This window comes from Scleropages formosus, chromosome 10, assembly GCF_900964775.1.
Source record: "Scleropages formosus chromosome 10, fSclFor1.1, whole genome shotgun sequence".
Classification (NCBI taxonomy): domain Eukaryota; kingdom Metazoa; phylum Chordata; class Actinopteri; order Osteoglossiformes; family Osteoglossidae; genus Scleropages; species Scleropages formosus.
This window is the reverse complement of record NC_041815.1, coordinates 14,151,270-14,178,734: the sequence shown is the minus strand read 5'-3', so window position 1 is coordinate 14,178,734 and position 27,465 is coordinate 14,151,270. Positions and strand designations below refer to the sequence as shown.

General features: G+C 44.3%; 1 protein-coding gene across 4 annotated transcripts in view; it reads right to left on the bottom strand.

Annotated features, from left to right (window-relative positions):
• Positions 1–27,465, bottom strand: part of ift80 (intraflagellar transport 80 homolog (Chlamydomonas)) — a 40,377-nt gene that overhangs the window by 9,493 nt on the left and 3,419 nt on the right. For all 4 annotated transcript variants that reach the window (XM_018732644.2, XM_018732647.2, XM_018732643.2 and 1 more), the window contains exons 4-11: positions 26,683–26,793; positions 26,059–26,127; positions 24,139–24,248; positions 22,620–22,709; positions 21,525–21,662; positions 2,999–3,178; positions 655–773; positions 40–114 (exon numbers count right to left, since the gene is read on the bottom strand). In XM_018732644.2, coding sequence (XP_018588160.2) covers positions 40–114; positions 655–773; positions 2,999–3,178; positions 21,525–21,662; positions 22,620–22,709; positions 24,139–24,248; positions 26,059–26,127; positions 26,683–26,793 — 892 coding nt within the window. The remainder of the gene's footprint in view (positions 1–39; positions 115–654; positions 774–2,998; positions 3,179–21,524; positions 21,663–22,619; positions 22,710–24,138; positions 24,249–26,058; positions 26,128–26,682; positions 26,794–27,465) is intronic.

Genomic DNA, 27,465 nt, shown 5'->3' with positions numbered 1-27,465 from the left:
GCACTCAGCGCAGGCCTTGGCAACGACTCTTCTGCTCACCTCTCTGCCTGCAGTATCAGGCTCACTGTCCCTTCCTTCAGGTCAAAAATGAGTGGCGTGTTCCAGTTCTTCACGCTGCACAAACACAGAACTGGGCTTTATCTGCTGGTTAGTCGACACAGCGTACTGGGATTCAGAGCTTCAGCATTCCGCCGAATCAGAGGAGCGAACCGTCAACAAGCCAACGCTCATCTCTCCACCTCTCGGGGGCGCTATGGCCCATGGAGTTAATCTCTGCTACAAAACACTAAAAGTACACCTGCTCTCCAAACTCTTACAAGTCTCCCTGCTGGAAAGTGTTCCTCCCCAGCAGATGGTTACTGTTTCACATCAAATAAAAAATAGCTGCGTCAGCTATGTAAGGCCAAGTAACCTCACGAGTGTGTACAAACATAAAAGATTCTACCTTTTAACACCAAACAACATGTGCTGGTAATTACAACTTCACAGCGTTTCACAAGAACGTGATGAGCAATCTCACATTACATGCAAGGTTAAAACCACTCCAGCCCTGATCTGAGGAGTAGGTGTGGACAGATGAGTAAACTGAGAAAGAGCAAGACAAGTCCAAATTTAGAATGAGGTGGTGAGGCAATGCAACACGTGGAGGGATACCTATAGACGTAGCACTGAAGGGAGGTGGTGACCACCAGGTGACTGTGGGACAGTGAGGCCTTGATGATGGGGTCTCGAAACTCGAGGACATCAACAGCATCGTTCGTGACGTTTCGCACCTTAACGTTTAACACAAGGATTGCTGCCGATTAGGCTTCACGGCTCCCTCGTTCCTGAACCCGCACAATACAAATCCACACAACACATCCGTACACGCTGACTGGAAGTAAGACATGTCTTTAAAAGCATCTCACTGAGAGATGTTTTTTTTGTGTGTGTGTGTGTGTGTGTGTGTGTGTGTGTGTATATATAACACAGCACTGACTTCTAATGACAAGCAAGCTTTTGTGCCACGTATATATGTATTTTCTGGGCTTATCATACTCCCTCTCATCTATGCACTTGTAGCCAAATGTGTACCGTAGATGAATCACGTCTGCATAATAAAAAGAAAAACAAAAAGAATACAAAAATTCAACCACAAAACTGCAATTTAAGCTAGACAATTAACAAACTTTGGCAGATTGGCCTTAACAGAAATGAAAAAAACAAAACAAAACAAACCCTGGCTACGCTAAAAATAAAAAGGGAAGACACGGGCTTGTTTGCTTTGTGCAAACACTGTTCTGTGAGATGTCTACAGTGGTCATGGGCGGGTTGATGGTTTGTAAACCTTACCTTGTGGTTTCTCCAGTTCAAACAGGCGGAGCGGCTGGGGCCAGCGGACAAGTGGGCCATTGTCACTTATGTACAGTAGGGGTCTTATAACATAATGTATAGCCAGAAGTGCTGACGCCTTGGGAATTTATCCCCTCCTCCCTTTTAAGTAGACCATGACTTTGCTAACTACTAAGCTTCACACAAGGTAATTCGCCTCCATTCAACGTTCAAATTAATTTATTTAGGCTTGGGGTCTGTTTGGACTTCTAAGTGTAGCTAAATTATAAGGTAATTTCTGTTCCGTTGGAAAGTAAGCAAAGCAGGAAAAGACCTCTATCAGCAAAAAATGGAAGAAAAATCGATCAGACTCTCGTAACACACAGTGAACACATCACTGTTGACTATGGGACAGGCAAGAGCCATTCAGAGAGTGTGTTACACAGCACAGCTGTGCTTGGTGTGTTGTGGAGAAAATAAAGCAATCGCTCAGTGGTCCTGGCATGCGAGAGGGAAAAATGACAAAGGCAAGAAGGGATCCCATTAACAGAGTCTGCCGTGTTCACAGAGGCAAAGGATAAATCTCAGCAGAGCACTAAATTAGTTTGGAGCTGACAACATACACACAAAAGCGTGTGCACTGCCCAGGCGCATGTCCACACACACACACACACACACACACACACACACACACACACACACACACACACACACACACACATTTAAAGGATTAAGGTGTGGAAGGGGTGCAACCAAGAGGAGCGACCAGGGGACGGCTCAACTTTAAACAGGCAACTGACAAGGAGGAGCGATGAGGGATGGGGGTGGGGCACTTCCAGGAGACTGAACCACAGATTCACTCACGGCCAGCTCTTCTTATTCTGATCAGCTGGGAGCCGTTTCACAGGAAAAGAAGTCTGCTCAATGAACTCCAGAAGCGCAGCCCTCAAACCCCATCCATATGCCTACTCACATTATTTATTTGCTTTACAGATACCCTGAGCAAAGGAAAACACTCGCAACTGCTCATTCTCATTAACACAGTGGGATTTTACTGGACCACTGTGGCTGTGTGCACTCCTCATGGGTGTGGTGGCTGTGTCCCACCCTGTCTCCAAATGCCCGGCTCAGGGACCAGACCACAGCACAGCACTGGCACAAATGCTGCCACGATAACAATAACAGGGCTGAGGCTGAGTCTGCTGGAAACCAGAGCTGCTCCCTATTCCCAGGATTCCCCGATGCTCCTGTTGTGCCAGCAGAGAAAGTCAAAAGACATCCATTCTGGAGACACATGCTGCTTAAGAATAAATCTGAGTCTATCAAACCCACTCTAATCCCAGCGATTAACCACGATCTACATAAACTATTACACTGGTATGTAAACAAGTCTGAGCAACAGTGATGTCAACTCTAAACTGAGTATCTGTTCAAAGCAGGTTTCTTTCATGGTCAGCATGATGTAACCTGTGTATCTGCTCTACAGGTGCTTTGTGATGAATTTTGTGTCGGGCATTGAGACCGACATTGTGTGCTTTGGTTTTGTTTGCAGTTGCATGTCCCATATCATCATCATCTGGTAATACAAAGCGTATGTGTGTGCGTGAAAGCTAACATATACACTCTGCTCCAGGTCAGGGTGACTTCAAAGCTCTCCTGTGTCTGTGCTTTTGTGTGTACTGCATACCTGCATGGACCTTCTTTTGGTCAGTGTGATCTCGAAGCTCTTCCATGCCCAGCGCTGCTCCACCACGTGCGCGAAGATGACGTGTCCGTTCCCACAGGCGCCGGCCAGCTGCGTCCCGTCCGCCGACCACGCCAGGCTGAATATGCTGCCCGTGTTGGGCTTCTCCAGGGCGTAGGACCACTTCAGGGGGGAAAGGGGGAAGGGTTGAGTGTTTAGGACCACTCTGTGCAAATCAAGACACAGCAAGAATGGGTTTAAACGAAGGCAGCATTTAGCGACGGTGCCTCTAACATCTGTTTATGTGCATTCTCCTGATTTGTCTGGTGTACAAAGACAGTCACTTTAGCAGGATTGCTGGTGGGGAGGAGGAAAAGACAAGGAGGGACAAAGGCTGGTGGGAGTCCAGTTCACCTACTCTGCACTGCCACACTGTTGTTGAGAAAATCAGTTAAACCATGGAAACACGCAGCAAAAATGTGTCAAACAGCAGACAGAAACGAAGCCGTTAGATGGAAGATTGACCTGGGAATCTAGAACTCCCTCTGTCACAGGTTTGACACACGAAGGAGCATTTTAATGCACTTAAAACCATGAAAGTCAGAACCCTAATTTAATGAGTATGAAACATTTTTTCTTTTTTTTGTTTCTCTTTTTAAAAGTCACTTTTTCCCCTTCCAACTCAGAATGCTCCTTCCCTGGCCGATTTCGCAGGGTGCTACGAAACAGGAGCACGTCGGCTCCGTGTCCAGGCGATAGCCACTCAAACAGCTGGGAGAAGCCTGTAATTCCCAAATCCCCACACTGCCGTTTATAACACACCACCATGCAGAGACAAGACGTTTCTCAGCGAGCGTGCTATAAAAACGCTCTCAGGCTCTCTCTCCCCCTGTACCCCTACTGCTACCCCTCCCTACCCTCTGCAGAACATCACAACACAAAGCCTATTTTGTTGTGGCGGCTTCTGGTTTCAAATTTAACCTGTCAAAGAGCTTATGATTGAGCTGAAACAGTTTAGACTCGGTTTTTTTTTTTTCTTGTTGGTTTGTTTTTTAAACAAAGTTAAAAAGGCCCTTGCCAGACACGCATGTAATTACAGCGTTTATGGACTATATTTAGAACTTGACAAACTGCACATTTAAAACGGAGGGCACAGATTAGCAATTTGACACATAAATAGTTACACAAATGCAATTTCAGAAGGGAGAAAAAGAAAAACAAAATGTGTTTTAATATCTGACCCTAATCCACGGTATTTGAGATTTGACACGTGCTTCAAAATACTGTACAATCCTGCTTACAAGCATACCTTAGAGGTCGACTGCGATTTTGGAGGGAAAATTTCTGATAATAAAGAGAGACCTTAAGAAGGGACCGGTGACACTGAGTGTTACTGCAGTTGAGAATCTTCTGCTCTTTGCCGTTAGTTGTAGCCCTTGCATTCTCTGACACCCTGTGGTGTTTAACAGCTAGCCAATCACCAGCCATCTTCAGCACCACAAATGACCAGTGCTCCCAATGCTCCCAATGTTCCCAATGCTCCCAACGCTCCCAAATGACCTTCCCCTCCCTTTCAAACCACTCTTCCTTGCAAAAAGATGATCAACACTTACACGGCACATACAGTAATCTGAACACCAAATAAAGGCCCACCCCAGTTTGTGCTACCCAACAACCACGATTGGGCCATCTGTGCTCCCACTCGCACTTTCTGCACTCCCCACCTCCCATCCCCCAGACCTTGGTGCCCAGCTCTTTCTGAGGAACAATCTCTTTCTGTAGTCTGTTGCGGAATTTCACCATGTGCAGCCTGGCCACAAACACCGCTGACATCCATCCGCTGACCTATGACCCTGCCGAATCAGCATTTTTATACATGCAGGTGGCTGGCAGCCGTGGAGCTGCTCGGAAGGAGGAGGAGGACGAGAAAAAACAGAAAAGAAGCTGCCGGTTTCAATGCAGTGCTGCTAACTAAAAACACAAAATGCTCTGGGGCAAAAAAAGACTCAATCTTGGATTCCTAGATGGGATTTTATTTCCACTTTACAGAAAGGCGTCGGAAGGGAATACTTGACAGGTTTAACCGAGGTCTCTGACGATGTAGTGTTGCGCAAATGAAACCCTTTGCAGACTGGCGGTTGAATCAGTCCTTGTCCAAGGCCATGTTCTTCTAAAAGAAAAGCATTCTAAAGTAGGAAAAAGTGCTTTCAACTAATCATGAGACAAAGGATTTCTTGTTAAACTCAAATCAAAGGTGGTGTTTTCTAATTTTTTTAATACACCTTATGTATTCCCTACTTCGAAATAGCTGCTGCAATAGTTTTTTTCTTTTTCTGGCCCTTGCTGAACAGATAAACACTGAGCTCCACGTAAAGCTGGACGGAGCCTGTTTGAAGTGCACTTTTATATACCTTTTCCTAAACACTACATCGCTGTGCTTGGACAGACTCCACTGCTTTGAAAAAAAAGTGTGCATTTAAAATAATAATATTCCATCTTTTCTTCTGAAAACATTTAACCCTGGTCTGTTTTAAAGCTCTCTGGAGAAGGTGAGTGAGTCAGAGGCGCTGGATCTGCTGGCCGATAAATGTATACAGCAGACCGTAATGAGGGAAGACACATGATATTGGGCCGCGGAGCGATTTGGATTTGTGCTTACCTAATGCTTTTAACACATTGGACCATTCGACTCCGTTCGCAGGGCTGCGCGTGTGCGTGTGTCAGAGCCTGTGGTCTTTCGTTTGTGCATGTGGCTGTGTGTGTATGTGTGTGTGTGTGTGTTGTCCCTGCTCATCTGCTGACACGTGTGCGAATGTTTATGGACTTATGTTCCTGTCTCGGTGTGTCTAGCAAAGCTGGGGAAGACTCGAAAATCCCCAGCCATTATACACACTTGTCAGAATTGTCATGAAGGAAATGTGCGATATTTTTGAATTGGGGGGAGGGCTGCAGAGCTTGTGGATTGCAACAGGTTACAGTGTTTTGCGAGAGGAGGGGATGGGAGGGGAGGGCGTAGACGGGACAAAAGGCAAAGCTGTGGAAGCCAAGAATAATGAAATGTCTTTTCCACAAGTGCAATTAGTCCGTGTCCCAAGGGCAACTCCCCAGCTCTCTCTTTCTCCCAGTCCCATAAATAAACTCCCGACGACGTGCCTGGCCTGCTGTTACACAAAAAGCAAAGTGGGACACGCTATGGGCCAGGAGACAATGAATTCACGCTCCCGGTGGCAAAGTGCTACTCACAACAAATTCGTTGCACAAACATTATGGAGGAGAGGGGGCATGTCACCGTAATGCAGCAGAGCTCAGCTGTGACCTTACAGTTCCGTCCAATGCAAACCGAGGTCACTTTTGAAGGATATTCTCAAGAACCTCCAAAGTCAGACAAAGTACAGTTTGTATAGAGGTCAAATGACTTCCTGCACCCAGGAATGGGTTTTCAGAGGACGACTGGGAACTTCTGCATCGGGGCCACAAGGAGACGACAGGAACCAACTGGAAGATGGGGCACAGCAGCTGGAGCGGGAGACGAGCGTTCATGGGAACAATCATTTACACAAGGCAGAAGTGGATGTTATACTGTTACACAGTATATTTAAGCAACAGCAAAGAGACAGTAACTCAGCATTTTTCTGAAGTGTAAAGGGACAGTGATAATGACTTTCTCACTTAGCAGTGACCTTGTCGGTGAGTGGGGGTGGGGGTCTGATTTGAGTGGAGAGGCTGGAGAGCCATTCAGCAGCAGTTTTGCTGACAGCTTTTATTGAAACCGAACAGGACGACCCTGGCTGTGCTCCAGCGGCTCTGTCCTCTCATTGTGCTGGCCGGAGGAATATGTAAATATAACAGGCGAAAGGCATTCTCTCTCTCGCCCTGTGCTAAAGCATGCTAAGTTCAGAGGAGTTGGCTCGCCTGGAGAAATCAACCCTCGACAGTATTTATACTCCTTGATTGGGAGGGATATTGAAACCACATTGTTTCAGTACACAGCACAATGCCAAGGTGGCGGTACAGAAAGCGTGGGCTCACCAAGACTGCGCCAAGAAAGACAACCAGGTGGCATGGATTTCCACACACTCTGTATCGCAGCAAAGCATTTTTAAGCACAGAACTTATTTCTGGACACTTCAAGAAGACAACCAAATGATTACCTTAGAAATGCCTATTGATTTTTTTTTTCTCGCAAATATGTCAGTGGATAAGACCAGTGGATTCAAATATCTCTAATGAACTACATCCAGGAAAATATGCCAAAATGAGTATAAATCATTTATGTTCATTCACATTCTGCTGAATCATCTCCAAGCGTGTCATCTTAAAGAGGAGTTCCAGTATAGGTAGGTGTTTCCAAACAAAACACCCCCGAAGTTAAATTGTCTGGACTGTAGAATCCAATTTATATTCATAATGGTCAAGTAAATGTGTGTGCAGGGACTTGCTTATTTTTACGGCACTGGTGGGTACCCTACGACCACTCGGGGAAGTGAAGCTAGACAACTAGAAGCATCCATCCTGGCTTCCCTCCCTGCCACTTGAGGCCCATGTGGGCCTAGATGACCTTCCACTGGGACTTCCCTCGCAGACACCATTAACATAAAACAGGATGAGCATCTTCATAGGTCGTTTCCAACAACATCCACATCGACTAAAAGGAAGAGGTAAAGAAACAAGACATACTTTCCTCAGTGTTATAAATGAACGCAATTTGCGATACTAACCATTTACACTTTTTACCTCTCCCCTTTGACTAATCTTTTATTATTCAAATATACCTATACTGCAGTACAGGCTTCAGGGATAGACCAGTCATGGACTACAAGGCCCACAAACAGTGGTGTACAAACGCTGTTTAATTTTTCTTCTCCGTCCCTTGTCAGGATAAAGGCTCTTGCGATTCTCTAAAATGCGCATGCACGGACGGTGTGAATCTCCACCTTGAGGCTTTAGTGTTGCCGCCCTCTTTGGGAACACTTGCACTCCTCCCATTTCTGCACATGCGTTTGCTATTAAGATTGGCAGGTGTTCTGAGGCTGCCGACTCTCCACACGGCTGCCTTATTACAGTACGGAAGGGGGGGGGGGGACTATAAAAAAAAAAAAATCTCAAAGGCAAGGAAAGTGCAACTTGCTTGACTTCTAAACTACTTCTTGACAATAACGTGTGCCTGAGAGATGATCTTGCTAAAAAAGAAAAACAGCAACTCTGAACGAAGCCCCCTTTCATGAGCGGATACTTAGGGGAACACAATGGAGCTAAAGTCAAGACAAGTTTTTAAGATGTCAAGAGGTCTGAACTACAGTGGACTTCAGGAGCATTTTATGCCCTAGGTCAAGAGTTAGACTGAAAGGGCTACACTAAACATGAGACACATGCGCAGACATTCACACAAACACAAGGACACATCTGTGCTTCACTGTCAAAGTTCAGTGAAGGAGGGGAGAGAGGTACAATGCGTATTAAAACCTGAGGCCCTGCCCGCGCAGCGCTGCGCCTGTCGGGTGCGTGCAGAGCAGCGAAGGGGTTAATGACACACGTATCAGCTAATGGCTCCCTGTGGAACCATCTGCTGATTCAGCCCCATTACATCAGACACATTAAATATGTCTGCACTGACCGGTGCAGCCAGGTCTGTTTCTCCTCAAAAAACGCTAATCGCTGGGGTGGCATGTGACTCCAGTAATACTCGCCCAAGATCCTCCGCCTCCTTTACTCCCTCTCCCTCTCAGAGTGCGCCCATTCCCCTTCGTCAGTGTTTACACACACTGTCAGGAGAGAAGGCTTGTGCAGGGCTAACCTTATAAATCAGGGGGGCTTGCTGGCTGCCGCTGGGAGCACCCCAGCTGGCTTCGGTTAGCCACTCCGGCCCTGCGCAGGAGACGGCCTGGCAGGCCAGGTTTGGGGCGTAAATCCCCATGCACTGGGTGCACGCACACACGCACTTGCGTGCAGTTTCAAAATACTACACCACTGGCTTGCCTTGTATGACAACCACACACCACACAAGAGTATGGAAACACCGCAGAATATGACACACATCCACGCGGCCACACGCACTTACACAAGCTGGACGATATGCCTCCGTGCACTTCGTGTTGCCTTTAGATGCTGTCATCACAATACACATGCTATGCATACACGTCCTTTTAAAGTTGGTACTGCCTTTTTCAATTAATCGCACCGTTAGAACACATCTGACATGTCGCTTAAAAGGTATTCTTACAGCAAAAATTAAGTCAGTGCACAAGATAACATGTTAACTGGCAGTTTTACATTTCCAAATACGTTCTCTAAATGATGCCTTCCCTGTGAAGTGACTTTATAATCACTTATTGTTCGTCAATATAGTGCTTTAATGAAACGTGTACTACTCTGAGTCAAACTAGCAATCCCATGTATTCAGATGGAAAAGTCATCAGATTAATTTGTCACAAAACACAAAGCACCATCCCTGAAACCAAAATTCATTCAACAGGCTGCACTAAGCTCAAGGCAACACAGCTGTCTTTTGCCAGCTCCTAATTTACAGGGCTTTCTTGATTTTGTTCAGCCATGGTACATTCTGCATGAAATGTTACCTCTCTCCTGCTTTGAGTATCTGAAACACATCTGGTAAAAAGGATGTTCACGCTACACAGTAGAGTGGACCTGACCTGGGGGACAACTGTATGTATTTTATGCACTCTGGTATCTACTAGTCCCAAGTTCCAAAAGTATCAGCAGCCAATATTTAAACTGCAGCTCAGAAAATCATCCACGGACACATTTTGGCAAACCACTGGCTGCGAGTGGGGAAGGGCCTTATCTTCCCTCTTAATAGCCATCAGCACAGAAGCCAGACTCTCTGGCACTGGTGAAACTCTGTATTTTAAAACCAAACTGTTCATTAAAATTTAGAAGGACTTGCATTTGAGAGACTTTGAAGATGAATCCTCTCAAAGATCAGTAGCTGAATGGTGTGCCGTCTGTCTGGTTTCAAGACACCTGGACACCTTCTGACCACATTATTCAATCCGTATCTAGACAGTGCAGCCAAGTGGACTTTGGGCAAAGTACATGTGTTTGACCTGAACTTCGTGCTCAGAAACATGCACCTTGTTGATGTGGTTAATAAACCTTCGTAAGATCAATAACTGTTTCTCCAACAAGACAATGATGTTCATGTTCACATTACATCAAGCTCTATTGCAATTTCCTTAAATCACAGTCTCTTCTCCTCTCCTGACAAAAATCCAGCATAGCATCTCAGTGCCACATTTGTCTAAGAATTCTAAAGAAGAAGCATGCCAACTGCAGGAGAAAACCAGAGCTCTCTGGCTAAAATAAGAGTGGGTGACACAGAAAGCGCTGACAGGATTGAGGCTCTAGAGGTCTTTGTGGAACTATCTGCGGTGAAGGAGGGAGGGCCACCGTGGCTCAAAGTTCACTGGACCCAATGACAACAAAAATCCCACGCCAGCTATGGACAAGATGAGGATGAGCTACTCTTTATGGCGAGCAGTATGTACCTAACAAATTCAGTCCTTTGAACGAGAGAACAACTGTTTCTACGTGACACTCAACTAAGAGTAAGGTGTAGGAACACAAGAAAACATCCGTCTGGGACCTTCAAGGTGTGCAAAGATTAAAGAGTCATTATAATTAACTTAAAATGTCTATCATGGACATTGGATAATGCTGCTATGTGTCTTCTAAAAAACACTAATTTGTTATCCTTGTTTTATATTTGCAAATGTTCCCAATATTGCTGTGTTGTTGATTTTGTTGTCATGTTGTTGTATGCCAGTGCTACTGTAGTTGCAATTAAAATAAATGTTTGTAAATTTCAGGACATCTCATTTTCATAAAGACCAATATTTATGGGAAAGGTTGGAAGCCACATCAAACAAAGGAGACAAGCCATTTGTGAATGAAGAGAGCAAGAAAACAAAGGGAGGCAGTGGGGGACATCAATCTTGAAGTGAATCAAGAGAAGCTGTAAATGTCAGCATGCAGTGACCCTGTGCCATGAACTGCTGGGATCAGCTGGGATGCCCCAGGGGCAACCACATGGGCCCCTGATTTGCTTACTCCCTACCCAACTGCGCACGACCCGTACTAAAGTAAACACCCCATCAAGTGCTTTGGGATGACCGTTGCTCGATGGGATGAATGTGAGCAGGACAGGAGTGGGAGGTGGGGTACCCTCACACAACCCCTGCTTTCCTGCCACCCCAGGGACAATTTAGTTCTCAGCTTTCCGTTGACGTTTTGTCCTCATCTAATGATCAGATTTCACTGTTATGGAAATTTCACCTGGAGAGAAACTCAAGACAAACTTTGGGTATTTGGCAGGTTAGGGTGAGTTGCATTTTCTGTAGGACTGTGGAAATGGTTCCTCAACTCTTTTTGTACCTTTACCAACAGCGCTGGCCAATATAACATCAGATCAAGACAACTATCCCAATTTTTAAAACAGTACTTGAAATGGTCTATCTCAAGAACTTGCACCCTAAAGCCTGTAGTTCTAAAAGTCTTGCAGCAGAGACTATTTATTTCCCCTTTAAACAGATTTTACTTGAACAGTTGGCAGACTCTAGCCCTATATGATAAGATTTGACGGAGGAAAAAAACAAGTCCAACTTACCCAAAATAAAAATCATTAAATTAAAAAGAAACTCATAGAGAAATGGAATGTGCATGAAGTCTTTGTGGAGGGAAAATGATGTGCATCTAACGTGCTGCGCTTTATAATGAAGCCTGGCCCAGCGCAGTAAATTCCACGCTATCAAACAGAATGGGGGACTACGGACCATAAAAAGCTGCTTTGAAACCCCTTGCGGCACCGTGTTGTCTGAGCTGGCTTAATCGTACCGACATTTGCAGACCCGCGTTATCCTCCCATTTGTCCTTCCTCCAATACTTCAGGCACAAATACACAACTCATCTTCCCTTTTTGAAATCAATGGGCCGGTGATTCTCAACAAAGACTTTTTGCATTTACTACATTGGCTGATGCACAAAATACATAAACACATGATATTAAACCAATTCACACTGATTAAAATTTGACAACAAAACAGCTACATCACAATACCAAAAGTTATATATTGTCACAGCAACCTAAACACCACATCCATATTCTAAAAGAGGGAGCACATTTTATTTTCTTTATCACAACAGTAAATATTGCTCTTGTGATTTATAGCTAATGCATGCTCCCCTTTAATGGCCTACACAAAAAGGGCCTATTTGCAGAAAGTCAGTGGTCATCACATTTCTCCCACTGCTAACTGGGGATTTGTTGCAGAGTTTAGGGTCCCCAGAAAAGCTTTCTTGCCGTGGCTGGTCTCCAACTATGGGTCACTTCAGAGTGTCAGGTGCAGTCATTACCAACTGCTCTGAACACAATAGAAGTCTGGGGCAGGGGTGGAGTAAGGTGAAGACAGCTGTCACTGTGTACTTTTCCAGCAAAAAGCTAAAAAGCATAAATCAAAACGCCAAAAAGCTCAACTTTTTAAAATAAACACAAATAACCAAGAGTCTCTATTCCTGCTCCTCTGGAATTGAGATAATGTTCTGCTACAAACTGACAAAGCAATACAGTTTTCCAAATCTCACTGTTCTGCTGTGTAACAAACTACTGCTTGTTACCGTGACTTCAAATAAGCACTAATGGGACCAGTTAGGTGTACATGTCTCTTTTGTGCACGCTTTTGACCTCAGTCCTCCCCAGATTGCAAAATATTATGTTCTCTTTCCCCCGTCTCCTGCTTTGACAGTCTACGATCTAGAAAATTCTGAAGATGGATCTATTCTAGACCTGAGGAGAGATTAATGTCTTCAGCATCAGTGTGAGTGAGGCCTGCTCTTGCTACCATCCTGTGAGACTGCTCCCGTGTGACCTGGATCAAAACCAGGCATTTCTCCAAGAACATCCTCTGAGATAAACATGCTGCAACTCCCCCGCCCCGCCAACTCTGGTGCCACATTCCCTTTCTGAAACTATGGAGTCACCTCCGAAGGGCAGGTGTGTAGAGGGAAAGCTCTCCATCATGGTGATGTGGAGGATAATGATGACAACAGCAAATAAACTCATGGAGTAAACTGGAGTGTGCTAAAATTCCTCTGCTATCCATTCCTTATCAGCATGTTGTCATTGAAAGGAATCCTTTTATGGTTTACACTATGTTTCATTTAATTACTAGGGTGCCCCGATCTAGCATGAATCCTCCGCTTTGGAGGATTCTACCTTGATCATCCCTTCGGTCAGTCAAAAGACTCCCGGCAGTTCCCGCAACCGGTGGATGTAAACATTTTCACACTGGAAGTTTCAAAACAAAAGGATTTCCACGATGCTTTCAAAACTGAAATGAGAGGTGGACCCTAAAAATGCTACAGGCATATAAGAAACAAAATACAGAGAGCAACCTTTTTGTAATATATGGTTTGATCATAAAACGACATAGATTTTGCCTGTGGGTTGTATCAAGTGGCACAAGTGAGAAATTTGGCAGGAAGGGAGAAGGTAATGATATACACATTGCTTCATGCCGGAGCTCTGAACTCCAGGGCCTGAAGCCTCAGCGCGGTAACCATAGACACATGGCTGGCGTCTCCTGGGACTCATCAGCGGGATGCAGCTGTGAGCCGGCCAGCAGAATTCAATTAGCGCCGCGCGACACAGGGGGCTGGGGGGGCAAGCAGCGGCCTGGTTACTGCTGACACGGATACAACGTTAAGTGGTGCGCTGGATTGCCATCGGCTTGGAGTGTAAAGTTCACCCGGCAGGGCTGCTGGGACTGCGTCAGTACTGTTTGTTTACAGCGGTTTTCTCCCTGCCATGCCCTTCAGATGGCACAATTATTCTGTATTTAACTATTTCCTCCTATATCTTCCTTTTTATATTAAATGTCAGAGCCAGCTATCATACACATATTCAACTTTAGTACATTTAAATTAAAATTAAGATATATTTTTCCTATCAGTTTAAACAGCAAAGGGGTCCTGGAAGTCAGTGTGAATGGTGAGCATGAATGTCACCATCACCTCCAGTTCTGTGCATGTAATAACTGTAGATGCAGCGTAACTATCATCTCCTGTACAATTTCAGGAGGAGCAGCTTAAATTTACACGTATTCATTTAGCAGACGCTTTCTCCATCTCAAAAAAACAATACAAAAGTGCATTACAGCAACAGGAGCGATCTAGAGGCAGACACATGATTGTTGAGTGAATTGGACTTCTATGTATCCTGTAAAGGGACACGTAAGAGTCTGCTCCAAACTGCCAACAACAGGGCAAAGAGAGACTTTAACAAAATACATAGAGAACTCTACGTGACTGGAAATGGGTTTATCTGCAACAAGTGAGCAAGCTGGCCCCACACTGTACAGAGTGTAAATAAGCAATGGAAATGAACTGAGATACCAGTAAACAGCTCATCTTTAGCCCATACAAGCCAAAACACCACCAAACAAAAGGGCAGATTTGATTTAAGTTACTCCCTTGGAAAATGAGTAACTTAAATGCCAACTTCAAAGTAAAGATATATAGAGATTTCTTCTGCAGTCTCTCAAATGTACCGGAGCGAAGAAGAACGAATCCATATCAGAGTCTTGAAAAAAGCACCCAATTAATTCCTTTGCGTTTACTCTTTATTGCTGCTTTTCACATGCATGTGCATTAAATTATGACAACTTGTTTTCCCATCGAGTGCCCATATGCCTCTAGGCACGGCCATCCAGGTGGAGTCACGTCGGACCCAAGGGTTCAGACCCTCAGCTGCTTGCCTCTCACACGCTCTCTCTCTAACCCTCTCATTGCCTCCACCACCACCTCCCCACTCCACCACCTCTCGCTCTTCTCCCACTCTGACATGTTTGCCTTGTCTGCGAAGGTACTGATTTAACGGGCCGAGGAGTAATGATTCTGCCAGAGAGCCTGGCAGGGCGGTGTCTGGGGCCGTCCTCAGCGTCTTCCCCCAGATCTCCATGGCTGGGGACGTGGGGGAAGGGAAACCACCGGGTTTTTATAGAGAGGAATCCACCCAGAGCCACTCATAGGCCAAATGTTGGGGATATACTGGGACAGTTCCACACTTGCTTTCTTTTGTTTTCAAAAGTGGCAAAACTGAAACCAAACTCGGGTGAGGTGTGAAAAGATCACGTTAGAAGGAAGGGCTGTAGACGCTGACGCTGGAATTGGGACGCCATCGCTGACAATAAAATCACGGTCAATATTTGGAATAAACATCTCTTGAAAAAATGCTTTAACATGCAACACGTTTTTTTCCATAGCCTGTGCCAAAAGGACAGTGCACAGTAATCAGCGCGGTAATCACTGTCCACATCTTTACCTGAATGTGTGCAACGCTTGGGGGGTGGGGGGGGGAGTTCACAAGGATCTCATTTGTTTGTCGTTTGAAAAAAGTGTTTCCCCCCTCCCTACTACCACAATATAGCATCCCACCAGTTTGTGACACACATGAAATGAGAGCTTCAGAAGGTCCTGCAATGGCAGCTAGTGTTTTACCACACAAACCACAGGGAGATACATTTGATAGCTGTTTTCACTGGCTGGCAAGAGGGACCATTAAAAAGGCAGAATGTGGCCACTTGTCCAAAACATTTCATTAGCAGCCTCACCCAAATGTGTTAAAATGAGAAATAAAAATACAAACATTTAAAAAAGCAAAAGGTAGCCCAGTAGTTCTTTTTTTTTTTTTTACCTTCTAAAACTCTTTTCACTTGCATGTTACTAGTGCGTATGATCCCTGTGCGAACATCACTCAACACTCAGCGTTGTAAATCGCTCGCTTCGGTTTGTTATAAATGACACAAAAGCCTGACTTTCAAGCAGAAGTTTAGAGGCACGGCTGAGGTGAAGGACGACCGCTGCTCAGCTTCCCTGCGACGCTCGGCACGACAGACCCGGAGCTGACAAGCCGTGCTCCCGCTTGCGTTGAGAGCGAGGTTCACGGGAACAACTGCTCAAACCGCACCAGTGACCGACTGGCCAGCCCCGTCACGCGCACACACGCGCACGCACACACAAACACACAGATCTAATCTCTGGGCACAAGTGAGAGCGAGCGCTGAGCCAGAGAGTGGGGGGGGCAGAGGAGGAAAAGAGATGGGGGAAGACGTGGAGGGGGGCCGGCCAGCTGCCTGGGGAGAAAACTACCCTGCCACTGCTGACTCAGGACTCTCTTTGTTTCGCTGCGCTCCATCACTCGCTTGCCCATTCTCTCCCTCGCTCCTGCACGCTGTCTCCCTCTCTCTGCTGTCCAGCCCTCCTCCACATCTGCTATTTTTCCAGTTAAACCCCCACCCCCACGGCAGATCTTTCGCTTTTACAAGTGACATTTTCTCCTTCTTCGGGTAGCCAGCTTATTTTGCCGGAGACGAAAAAAAGCACGACCGTTTTATCATCACGCTTATTTTCATATTTTCTCCATATACTTCTTTCTGTTTCCGACGCCAGAGTCTTGACTACAACTTGGAGCGCAATACAAATATGTTTCTCAAGCTAAAACGTCAACGCGAGTCAATTTTGACAAGGCCACCCTTTCGACGAGCAGTCGCAAGTTTCTCCATACGCATGCGCGACGTGGAGCTGAGCCGCCGAACACACTTGGTGTGTTCTCGCTGCACACGAGTGCCGCAGCGAAGCTGAGAAAACACTGCCGTGACAGGGTAATATTTGCACAACATTTTAAGAACTCTGCAAAAAAGCCCTTGGTGATAACCACTCGCATTAAGATTTATTTTCTCTCCCAGAATGAATATCCACAAAACTGTTGAGACACCTTGTTAAGGAAAACGGTGGTGTTTAAATCAGTAGTTACCATACCCATGCAGAATGGGCCGCTTCCAAATCCCCTAACATTCAACTTAAATCTTCAGAGTCAAACCTTTACGAGCAGACCGAAACCACTGAGAAAACATACCAAAACACTAGTTTCTTCTTAACTTCTGGAGATTTTCGACATAATCTGAAACTATAAATTTTGCTCATCATCTCCAGTAAGACATCCATTAATGTGCTGCTGGTGTAGCAGACACTGTGGGAGACACGCAGGGGTCACAGTTGTTAAAATTCTTGTACGGTAATCCCGCACGTATTTATGACAAATCTTCTTTTTACCACTACATCTGACATTTCCAAGTTGAGTTAGGAAAATGGTCAGTTTAAAGGATATAATACCTGACTCACATGTCAGTAAGTATACCCTTCTGTAACCAAGACAGCATCTTCACATTTGATATGGCTAATTAACGGTGCAAGAAATTTCTCCAGCAACGGGCTCTGGCTGGGCAGCCCCGAGCTTCAGCCCCAACCAGAAGATATTAATAGCCAAAATGACCGTTGTGGTGATTTGAGCAGAGCTCTAAATGAAGAACAAACAGTGGGGTGAAACATGATGCTGCTCCTCGAGGAGGCTGTTCAAACTGAAATGTGGGATTTTGTTTTTATTAAAGAAAATGGATTTGGTTTTGTTAGGAGGGCTTGTGAGAGTCTGCAGACCTTTTGTCTCCGGAGTTGTCGGTATTAAAGCCAGGCGATATGAAAAACGATCCGCTCCTCCTGTAACGTCACAGCATCTACAATAACACTTTCATCCCACCATATTTGCTTTCTCTAAACATACAGACAGTCCTCTCCTACAGCCTCTTGCCAAAAAGGAATACATGCAAAATTCTTTTAAAGTGTGCACACTACATTTTATATTACTTTCATTAATAAAATGAGGATAGCTCACAATGCAAATACTAAACTGTAATCATTATTTCAATAAACAGCAAACAGGATCCAGTGACAATTGCACCTTTGAGATAACTCTTAAGGTAGATGTTCCAGTGAGGTTTCATTCACAAACTGGTAATGTGGGGAACAGGGGAGGTTCTCCAAATTACCTGTTTGTGGAGGAATAACACTTGTGCTATTATTTTCTCACTTTGGAAAACCAAAATGAAAATTCAACAAATACGGAAATATGACTGGTTTACCTTTCACAGAAAACACATGAAAAAGTAGTGCCAGACCAAACAACAGCACCAAGTGGATTTAAAATTTTAAAAAAAGCACATAAACACCCTTTTGCCTCTGGTAACAGAAAACAGAAGTCAGAAATCATAGAAACGGAGGAGGAATGAGGAAGAGAAAAGAGGAGGAATCTTATTTATTCACCAAGCTCTTCACTTCAAAACCCATATTAGCAAAGAACCCATGTCCATAAGGCTATGTTTGTGTGGATGGATTTACACAACTGGAAACACAACCTGCTCATTGTCCTGCCTTGTGATGGGCAGCGAGGAGAATAATGTGCTACATCTGTGCCCATAGAGAGAGTCACCCCCCTCATTTGGCTAAGTGGAGCCCTGCTGGAGGTCAGGGGTCAAATGAGCCAGGCTTGTCCTGCTGAGACAGCACTCCGAAATGTCCAAGGTCTCACTGTGTGAGATACAGAGCAAAACTCCTGGCCATTAGTCATGGTGGTAATACACACGCAGGCGCACACATGCACGCAAGCGCACGGAGCTCTCCGAAATCATAACTGGCTCAATGTACAAAAATGCTGATCATTTTCAAGACATTAAGATGGCATATCCATCCTGATGCAAGACTATGTTGCTAATGAAAGGTTACATTCACGAGAATTTCTACAAAAATCAATGCAAAAGAGTCGTTTACTCGGTTAAACGTTTTAAGTTTAGTCCTTTATACAGATAACTTGTGAAAAAAGTTATCTGTATAAAGGACTAAACTTAAAACGTTTAACCAAGTAGCCATGCCCACAGAAATGGCTGCCTACAATGTTCCGAAGAGGACAAAAAAAAAGCACAATGGGAATGCAAGTTACAACAGAGATACAAAGAAAGGAGTGAAATTTTTTCATAAGTAGACAGAAAACAAGTGTGCAAGTAACCAGGAACCGCCAGACCTCCAAAGAGCTGAAGAAGGTGTGTGGAAAGTTCAGTTTGGTTTTCTTAACCACCCCCAGACTGCAACGACATGCCCACACAACAGGATTCTCTCTCTAAGGCTTGTAGAGACAAAAAATAAATCTATGTGCATCTTTGTTAGCGTCATCTGCTTCTAAATAAATGACAAGTCTCCACAGATTGAAGATCACATCCAAATAAACTAACATCTAATACATGTTGTACACAGATGTTGAGACACAGCGCCTACATAAGTGTTGTTCTCTGCACAATGCACAAAGTTTTTGTGAAGCATTAGGACTCATTTTATTATTTAAGCCCATTTTATTAAAAAATCCAAATAATATCCAGTTTCACAAACACACCTATATCCAACCCTCGAAGCCACTCCTATTAAGATTTGAAAGGACACCGGTGACTAAGACGCTGACTCTCCAACTCCAGAAACGAGTCAGTCTTTGGCAGAAACACATATGCGTGCAGGCACATACAAGCACACACGCGCATGCACCGATACACGCTTCCGTAGCCAAGGGGTCTCCGAAATCCGTAGGGGCTCGGCCTTTGTTTTAATGTGGTCTAATTAGATCAAAATGTACTGTAAAATGGATGACACCAGAAAACAGAGGAACAGGACTTTTATACTATATGTTCATAGTACTCACAGCACACAGATATTTAAATTTCAGCAAAAACTTATCAAGCAAATATGCAAGAGGCTACGCAGTCAGCCTGCATCGTCAAGGCTACGGGCCAAATCGGGAAAATGGAGCTCTTCTCCAAGACTCTGACATCACCCAATAAAGCCTGCAGTCCAACAGGGGGGAAAAAGTGGGCAACCCATAGTGTGGAGGTGTGTACCTGTGCGTACCAACATGATATGGGTATCATGTTGTGAGAAGTACAGATAAAAAATTGGGCAGTTGGCCATGGATAAATAGGGAGGAATTCACAAAGACTGCATAATAATCCTGACAAAGTAGTACAAACAGTATGTCTGCAGGGTGCCATGGTGGTGTAGTGGGTAGTGCTGCCCCCTCACAGCGCCAAGGCTGTTAGAGTGCAGCTCAGTCTGTGTGGAGTTTTCTCCATGTGCTCCAGTTTCCACTCACAGACCAAAGACATGCAGTTCATGTGAAGTGGTGATGTTAAATTGCCCACGGAATGTTTGTATGTATGAATGTGTGCATACATGGTAAACCTGTGATGGACTAGCGTCCCGTCCAAGGTACACCCCCTAACTTTGCACCAGATGATTCTGGGATAGGTTCCGGATTGCCAGAACCACAACAAACACAAGTGGTTGCTGAAAGTTAGTAAGTCTAACACTACATAGTATCCGGTGGAAGTTGCTTTAGAGACACGTCTGCTAAATAAATAAATGTAAGTCTGTAAGTACAATCAATTTTTTGTTCCCTTGATTACTGACATGGGCTCCAGTATTACGATTAAACATTTGGTTAGCTGACACTTTTCTCCATAGCAATTAAGAATGTAAGGTTTGCATAAGAAGCTAATTATAAATATTTATATTTGTTTTACTTGAGCAATTCAGGGTAAATACCTTGACAAAGAGTAACTGCAGCAGGAGCAGCAATTCAAACCCAGGTCCTTAAATTGCAAGGCAACAATACTAACCACCATACCAACCGCTGCCCTACTCCAACCAAGAGCTCTTTCAGAAAAAAATCTGACTTATGAAGAAACGGTGTTCAAATACAGAGAGTCAGTCTTCTTAGACAAACCTAATGGAGTAATATAGGGTCATTGTTGCTGCTTGCTAATCTCCACTCAGAGCTGATGAAGAGTAGTTCTGTGAGAGATACTGCATTCAGACAGCCACATAACGTCAAGTGAAAGGAGAATCAAGTTACACCGAGGGCCACCATAATGAGTGGGCCAGAGTCACGGGAATAGCCAGCCCAAGGGCTCTGGGACCATGGATATAAATCAGTTAAAATGCATTAGGGGATGACATTATCCAGGGCTTTTCTTAAAATCCATTTACCCACTGACACAACTGGGCTTTTACTGAGTGATCCAAGGGTATAACAGATAAGCTCGTTTCGTTTCTAACCCCAGATCCAATGCCTTAAAAAGTGTTCCAAACAGCTGGTCTAGTTCCTCATCACTGAGGAGGTGGAACATGAAAAGGTAAAAGAAAAACCTGGCTGGACTGCTTATGACAATACCAACCCTGAAAAATATCAATGTATTACTTCAGCCCTCTGATTTGTATGTAAACTCACTACAATCAGATTATGGCTCACTGCATCAATACAAATCCTCTATTCCTGCTGCGGTGTAAGTGCTGGGTGGAGCATAGGAGGATCTGTCACTGTAAAGAAAAGTGGCTGAGGTTAGTGTGTCGTAACTGATCAAATGCACACTCCAGCACGTGTCTGTTTTTCTCTCTTACACACAGTGAGTGAGGGCATACTCTAAAGACACTGAACACATGACAGAACAGGACGGGTCAACAGTCCTGCACAGAGGAGCTACTGAAGAGCTGGTACAAGAATATGTGTGGTAGAAGTGACACTACACTTGGTGGACTTAAATATCAGAACACTGTGGGTAAAACTGGCCACGCCAGACACACTCACGCCGGTCTTGTCGCAAAGGCGTAGGGTGTTGAAGGACCCCATGGCGAACACCTCTCCATCGGGCGCCCAAGCCACGGAAGTGATGGGATAGTCATGCAGGGCTGAGGAGTACAGCTGGCGCCCATAGCTGTCCCACACCTGGAAAGATAACGGAGAGGTGACTGAAAGAGAATAAAGTGCAGTGAGCTTTAAGATTTTACACTCAACACTGAACATTAGTCCATGTAAAGAGAAGGGAAAAATGGCTGAAAGGTCCTGCACAAAGGTCCCGTATCATCTTCAAAATCAACCTGTGCTTAACAGCTTATTTGTTTTCAACCCCCCCAAGCAAAAAAATTTAGTTAAACTTTTTACATAAGCGCGGTGGGTTGGCTGGAGCCTGCTCTGCGGTGGGTTTGAGTCCTGCTTGGGGTGCATTGCGACAAACTGGCGTCCCATCCTGGATGTGTCCCCTGCACCCTGTGTTGCTGAGTAAGGTCTGGCTCACCGCGACCCCGTTCGGGACAAGCGGTTGTAGACATTTCGTGTGTGTGTTGACTTCCCATAGGCTGCCTGTATCCTCATTAAAATTCATACAGATTAGGCCACTGTGGATGTGGCAGAGCAAGAAGTGACCACTAACATCAAAGTTCATTACACGTTAATAATATTTATTTTACGAAAACTGGTAACTGTAACAACATTGAGCTGAATAACAATAATCTCATCAAATCAAGTTTTAGGAGAAGAAACAAGGGGAGCAGAACGTTATGCATGAAGTTAGAAATGTGTGCTTAAGAGGGTTAGACTGCTTATTAAGTGCACACAAGGCTGAATGAATAGTTTGGTGGCAAACGTTTTGACAAAACACGGGGTGCCCTCTTCAAACCTGAAGGTGGCACTTTCAACACCACACAAGTATCATCTTCAGGTCTGCCACCAAACCACTCAGCACTGTGTGAGCTTAACAGTCTATGAAATCTTCCAGAACTGAATGGAGAACCTTAACACAAAACCCGAGGCCTCATATGCAACCCCAAGTTACCATGTGGAGCTGATGTAGAACTGTCATCATCACAGGAAGGCATCACATAGGTACAAATGTTTGCACTCTACCTTGTATTTACAGTCCTCACCACCCGACAGTATAAGGTCATTGACAGAGTTCCAGTCGACTTTCAGAACAATTCCATCGTGAGCCTTCCACTGAAGAGCAGGGATGCGAACGAGAAAGAGGGAAAAAGAGAACCACATAAAACTACATTAGTAGTAATATTCTCCAAGTAACTATATTCAAGATCATTCATTTACACAAACAAATCCTCAGATTGCCCATTCCCCCTTACATTTTGGCCTTAAAGGAGAGAGGATGGGCGGGTGCACCATAACGGGCACACAGCACCATGTAAAGTTTTACATCTTTACATTTAGCTGACGCTTTTCTCCAAAGCTCCTTATAATTAGTTTACCAGTTTAGACAGCTGGGTAATTTAGAGTAAGGAGCTCAAGGGTACTACAGCTGGAAGTAGGAATCGAACCTGCGACCTTTAGGTCCAAAGGCAGCAGCTCTAACTACTACACTACCTGCTGCTTTACTAGATAAGCAATCAGGTCTCAACAGGGAAGGAAAGACTCATTTACATTCACCACAAAGAGCAAAGAGAAAAGGAAAGAGAAAAACCAGAAGTGACGAAGAGGTGGAAGCTCCAAGATAAAGTGGTGGGTGTGGGGGGAGGATACAGCCTTGGACGGCACACGCCACACCAACTGACACATCCCTAAATCTGTTCTCTGTTATATTAATTGTTTGGACTTGTGTTAACTGAAAACAGGTGAGCCTTTTCACAGTCACAGAAAGGAAGGGGTGGGGGGGCTAGTTCGAACATCCACGCATTAAGATTAGTATACCTTATGTATTAAAGAAAGGACTAAAGAAGCAGCTGAAAACTTCAGAAATGTAATATAGAGAATGCATTGGAGTCAGATTTAAAAAATAATTAAAAAACAAAAACAAAAGACGTGAATGAGTAAAGGCAGACAGGGTGTCCACAACCGGTCCCCCTTTTTCTGGCAAAACAAAGGTATCGCTGTGAAGCCCCCTCAATCTCAGGCTCCGAGGGGTGCTGTGAGCATGGGGGTCATAGGGTCACAAACAGGGCTTCTCCACACAATGACAGTTGTTACTCAGGGAGGGCCATGCTCATAGTAAACCCTGAGGCGTTTACACAAGGTCTCCGGAGCAGTTCAGCGCCACAAAGAACAACACATGTATACGCCGGCAAGGGAAAACTGAGATGTGTAAAGTTTTCTATACACCTTCAATCACACACACACTAAACTAATTTACAATCACTTGCAAAGAAGGACGAATCGGGCAAATCACATCACTCTTTTTTGCTGGTTTGCCTTTAACTCTGCTGTTTCAGGAAAAGTCATTTCTTTGTCCTTGGAGTCACTTGGGTTTGCTCAGCCTTCATTTTTCTTGCAGCAGGAATTTTATGACAAATTAATGTGCAGTTAAGCCAAAGATTAAATTAGGAATCCAAGCATGAAAAGTGCCTCTGAAAGAGTGCAAACACACTGAAATGTGCAGGGGATTTGTGCCATTAGTTGCATGATCTTCCTGAAGACACACCTGAAGAGCTTTGGAGCTTGGCTGAAGGGGTTTGATGATGAGCTGTTTCCCTGACGTATAGAGGATCCTGTCGGAATCGGGTCCCCAGGCCACAGAGTACACAGGCGACCCTGTGGGGTAGAGAGACGCATAAAGGAACCACTCCGAGCTCAAACTCCACCGTTATTCACGTGAGAAACAGGAGACCGCGAGGATTTGCTCGGACTTCAGCGTCAAAGAAAAACGGCCAAGAGAGACAGATTGAGGCGGCTTATTTGCTACGTTTGCGGTAAACAAAACATTTTGCGTTTAAAGGTAGGTTTCTGCGAAAAGGATGGCAGGCAACCTCGACTAAAAACTTGGACAGTCACGCTTTGTGCACACTTCGGAGAATTACAAGCGATACAATTCATGTAGGAGGGGCCAAGTGAGCGCCACATGAGTTCACATGTACATTTTTGACAGCAAAAAAAAAAAAAATCCCTCGGATGAGAGACACCCAAAGTAAACAAATGCCCTGCCTTCGGAACAGAGAAAAAGAAGGGCATCACTGTGCCTGAGCAAACCTTACAGCAAACAAGAACAGCTGACATTCATCCCAGCTCCAGGTGCTTGCGGTTTCTCGTAAAATGCCGAGCGGTCATGTGACCATTCATTGACAAAGGCAGGGGGGCTGCAGCAAGTTCTTCCTGTTCCTCCAAAATCACTAAATGGGTCAATGTAAGATCACTCCTGTCAATGTAGGAGCGGCCCCCAAAACCTCCTGTAATGTGTCCTGCTGTCAGATCAGTATGCTGCTGGCATGTAAACAGAGGGGAGGACAGAATGAAGAGTGACCTCCAGTGAGGCTGGATTGCTACTCCTGAGACTGTGCTTAACACTGATGAAGAATTATATCTCTCTCATTTGACAAGGAAGATCACGAGTCACTCACTCACACTCACTTTCTTTAACCACTTGACCTACTCAGGGTTGTGGTGGTTCAGAGCCTATCCCAGAATCACGGGGCACAAAGGTTAGGGTGTACACCCTCAAGGGGACACCAGTCTATCACAGGGTAGCCACACATAGTCACACGCTACAGGCAATTTAGAGTATTCGATTTATCTGAATTGCAGGAAGCTGGAGCACCCAAAGGAAACCTACACAGACCCAGGAAGAACATGCAAACTTGACAGAGACCGAGCTGGATTCAAACCTACGCCCGAACAGCCTGTGATAAGGCAGCACAGAAGGATCAAGACACCATCAGGAAATTCAATTTCTGAAAGGTGATTCTGTGCTTAAAGCTAAATTGGTATAAAACAAAACACACTGATTAACAAAATCTTAAATAAAAAACATCCAAATTTTTACTTTAACATTCTCAATAATGTCATTCACAATAAGTAAAAAAAAAGTGTAAATAAAAGAAATTCTAATAAAAAAAGCACGCTTGAAGAGAGTTAAATGAAAAACACTACCTTTTGTAAAATAGTACCGTATTGCAATATTGTAACATTGCATAAAAAGAAAAATGACCACTTTCATAAATTATTCTCTAGTAACAACTGCATGCAGGCACATTTCACACCAAAATGTAACCATCTCAGAAAGAGCATGTCTGACCACGTTACTCCAAATACAATTTCAGACTGCAGGAAACCATCTGACACCTTTTTTGGGTTTCAAAATCTCCGACTCCATAAAGACGCAGGCTGCATTGCAGGGTTCGCTGACGGCACAGACAACACTAATCATAGGTTGTGTCATGTCATTGAATCCTACAGGTTTTGTTACAAAAAAAGTAGATGTGTTAACACTTGTGTGTAAGGGACAAAAACATATCCATGAAATCAAATCCTGTTAAGGATGAATTCAGTCAAGTTCTCTTTGCCAAAACTATAGTTTATGACATGTACAATATGTATGAAAGGTTGTTCTCCTTTGTGAATCCCTTACCTTGTTGCGCCAGAGTAGACCTCAGCATGCCGCTCTTTGACCAAATCTTTATCTGGCCATCCTCACCAGCTATTAAGAGAAAAGCACAGAAAACAACATGCATTTTCTACGCTATTTGTACTTTTATCAATGCGACTTTACCTGGCAAGACTTGACGCAAACTGACTACTGAGTAGTCATTTCAGAACAGAGCATGGAATAAAAAAAGTTTAAAATGATTAATTTAGCTGATGCTTTTCTCCAAAGCAACCTACAGCGTTAAGCTACTTCCAGTTATTTACCAGTTAATAGAGCTGGGTAATTTTACTGGAGCAATTCAGGTAAGTACCTTGCTCAAGGTTACAACAGATGGAGGTGGGATTCAAACCTATAACCTTTGGGTCAAAAGGCAGCAGCTCTAACCATTAAGCTACCAGCTGGATACTATTATTATTACTATAATAATAATAATAATAATAATAATAATGTTATTACTCAAGTTGAAATTAATGTACAATTTATCATTGCAATATGTACATAAGCCCAGACAGCATGCAGCCATCTGTATTAATAATTCAGGTGTTTCCAGTATCAGTTTAGCAATGAATTCATATGAAGAGGAGTTTTAGTTAATTTAGGATTCACCTGTGATGAGCGATGTCCCGTCATAGTTCCAGCGACCAGCCAAGACAGCACCCCGATGGGCCTCCACGCTCTTCTCTATGCGCCCCGTCTTGGAGGCCAGGTGGAACTTACCTGTGAAGGGAGAGATGACAGCACTTAGCTATCTGGACTTGTTGTAGGACCCTGGGTTCACACTAGCCCTAATTCTTCTACCATTTCTGTATATAAACTGCATATATACTACTTTATTGTAGTACCATCAGTGAAATATTTCAACGTGGGTGAAAGGCCACGCCACTAGCACACAGTTGCCATTTCTATTTCATCTCTCACACACCTACAGCTACACACTGTGTTCAGCTACACACACTTTGCATCTAACCATTTAAAAGAGGAAATAAGGTATATTCAAAACTGACTCTAAAGTAAATCCTGAAACCCACAGGCGGGCGTACACCATAGCTTGTCCTCTGAGGTTACAAAGCAGGCAGCAGGGCTGCCCGCAGACGCTCAAGTTCCTATTGTTCTGCTGTCCAATAAACGCCTTTTGTATATTTTCTCATGTAAAAAAGGGAGATTTAAAGCAAAGGCTCTGGAGCTTAGATTAAACCAGTTTTCTATCTGATGGAGACAGAAAGCAATCAGGCATGGAGACAGTTATCAAAGACACTAGTCTACCATATACTTTGTGGCTGTGCGTATTAAAAAATCCAGAGTGTTCTATGTAATTTCTGGGTGCCTAAAACTGCAAATCAGCATCCTGGTGCACCCTCTCATTTCTATATTTGAACTTCCTAAGAAAAG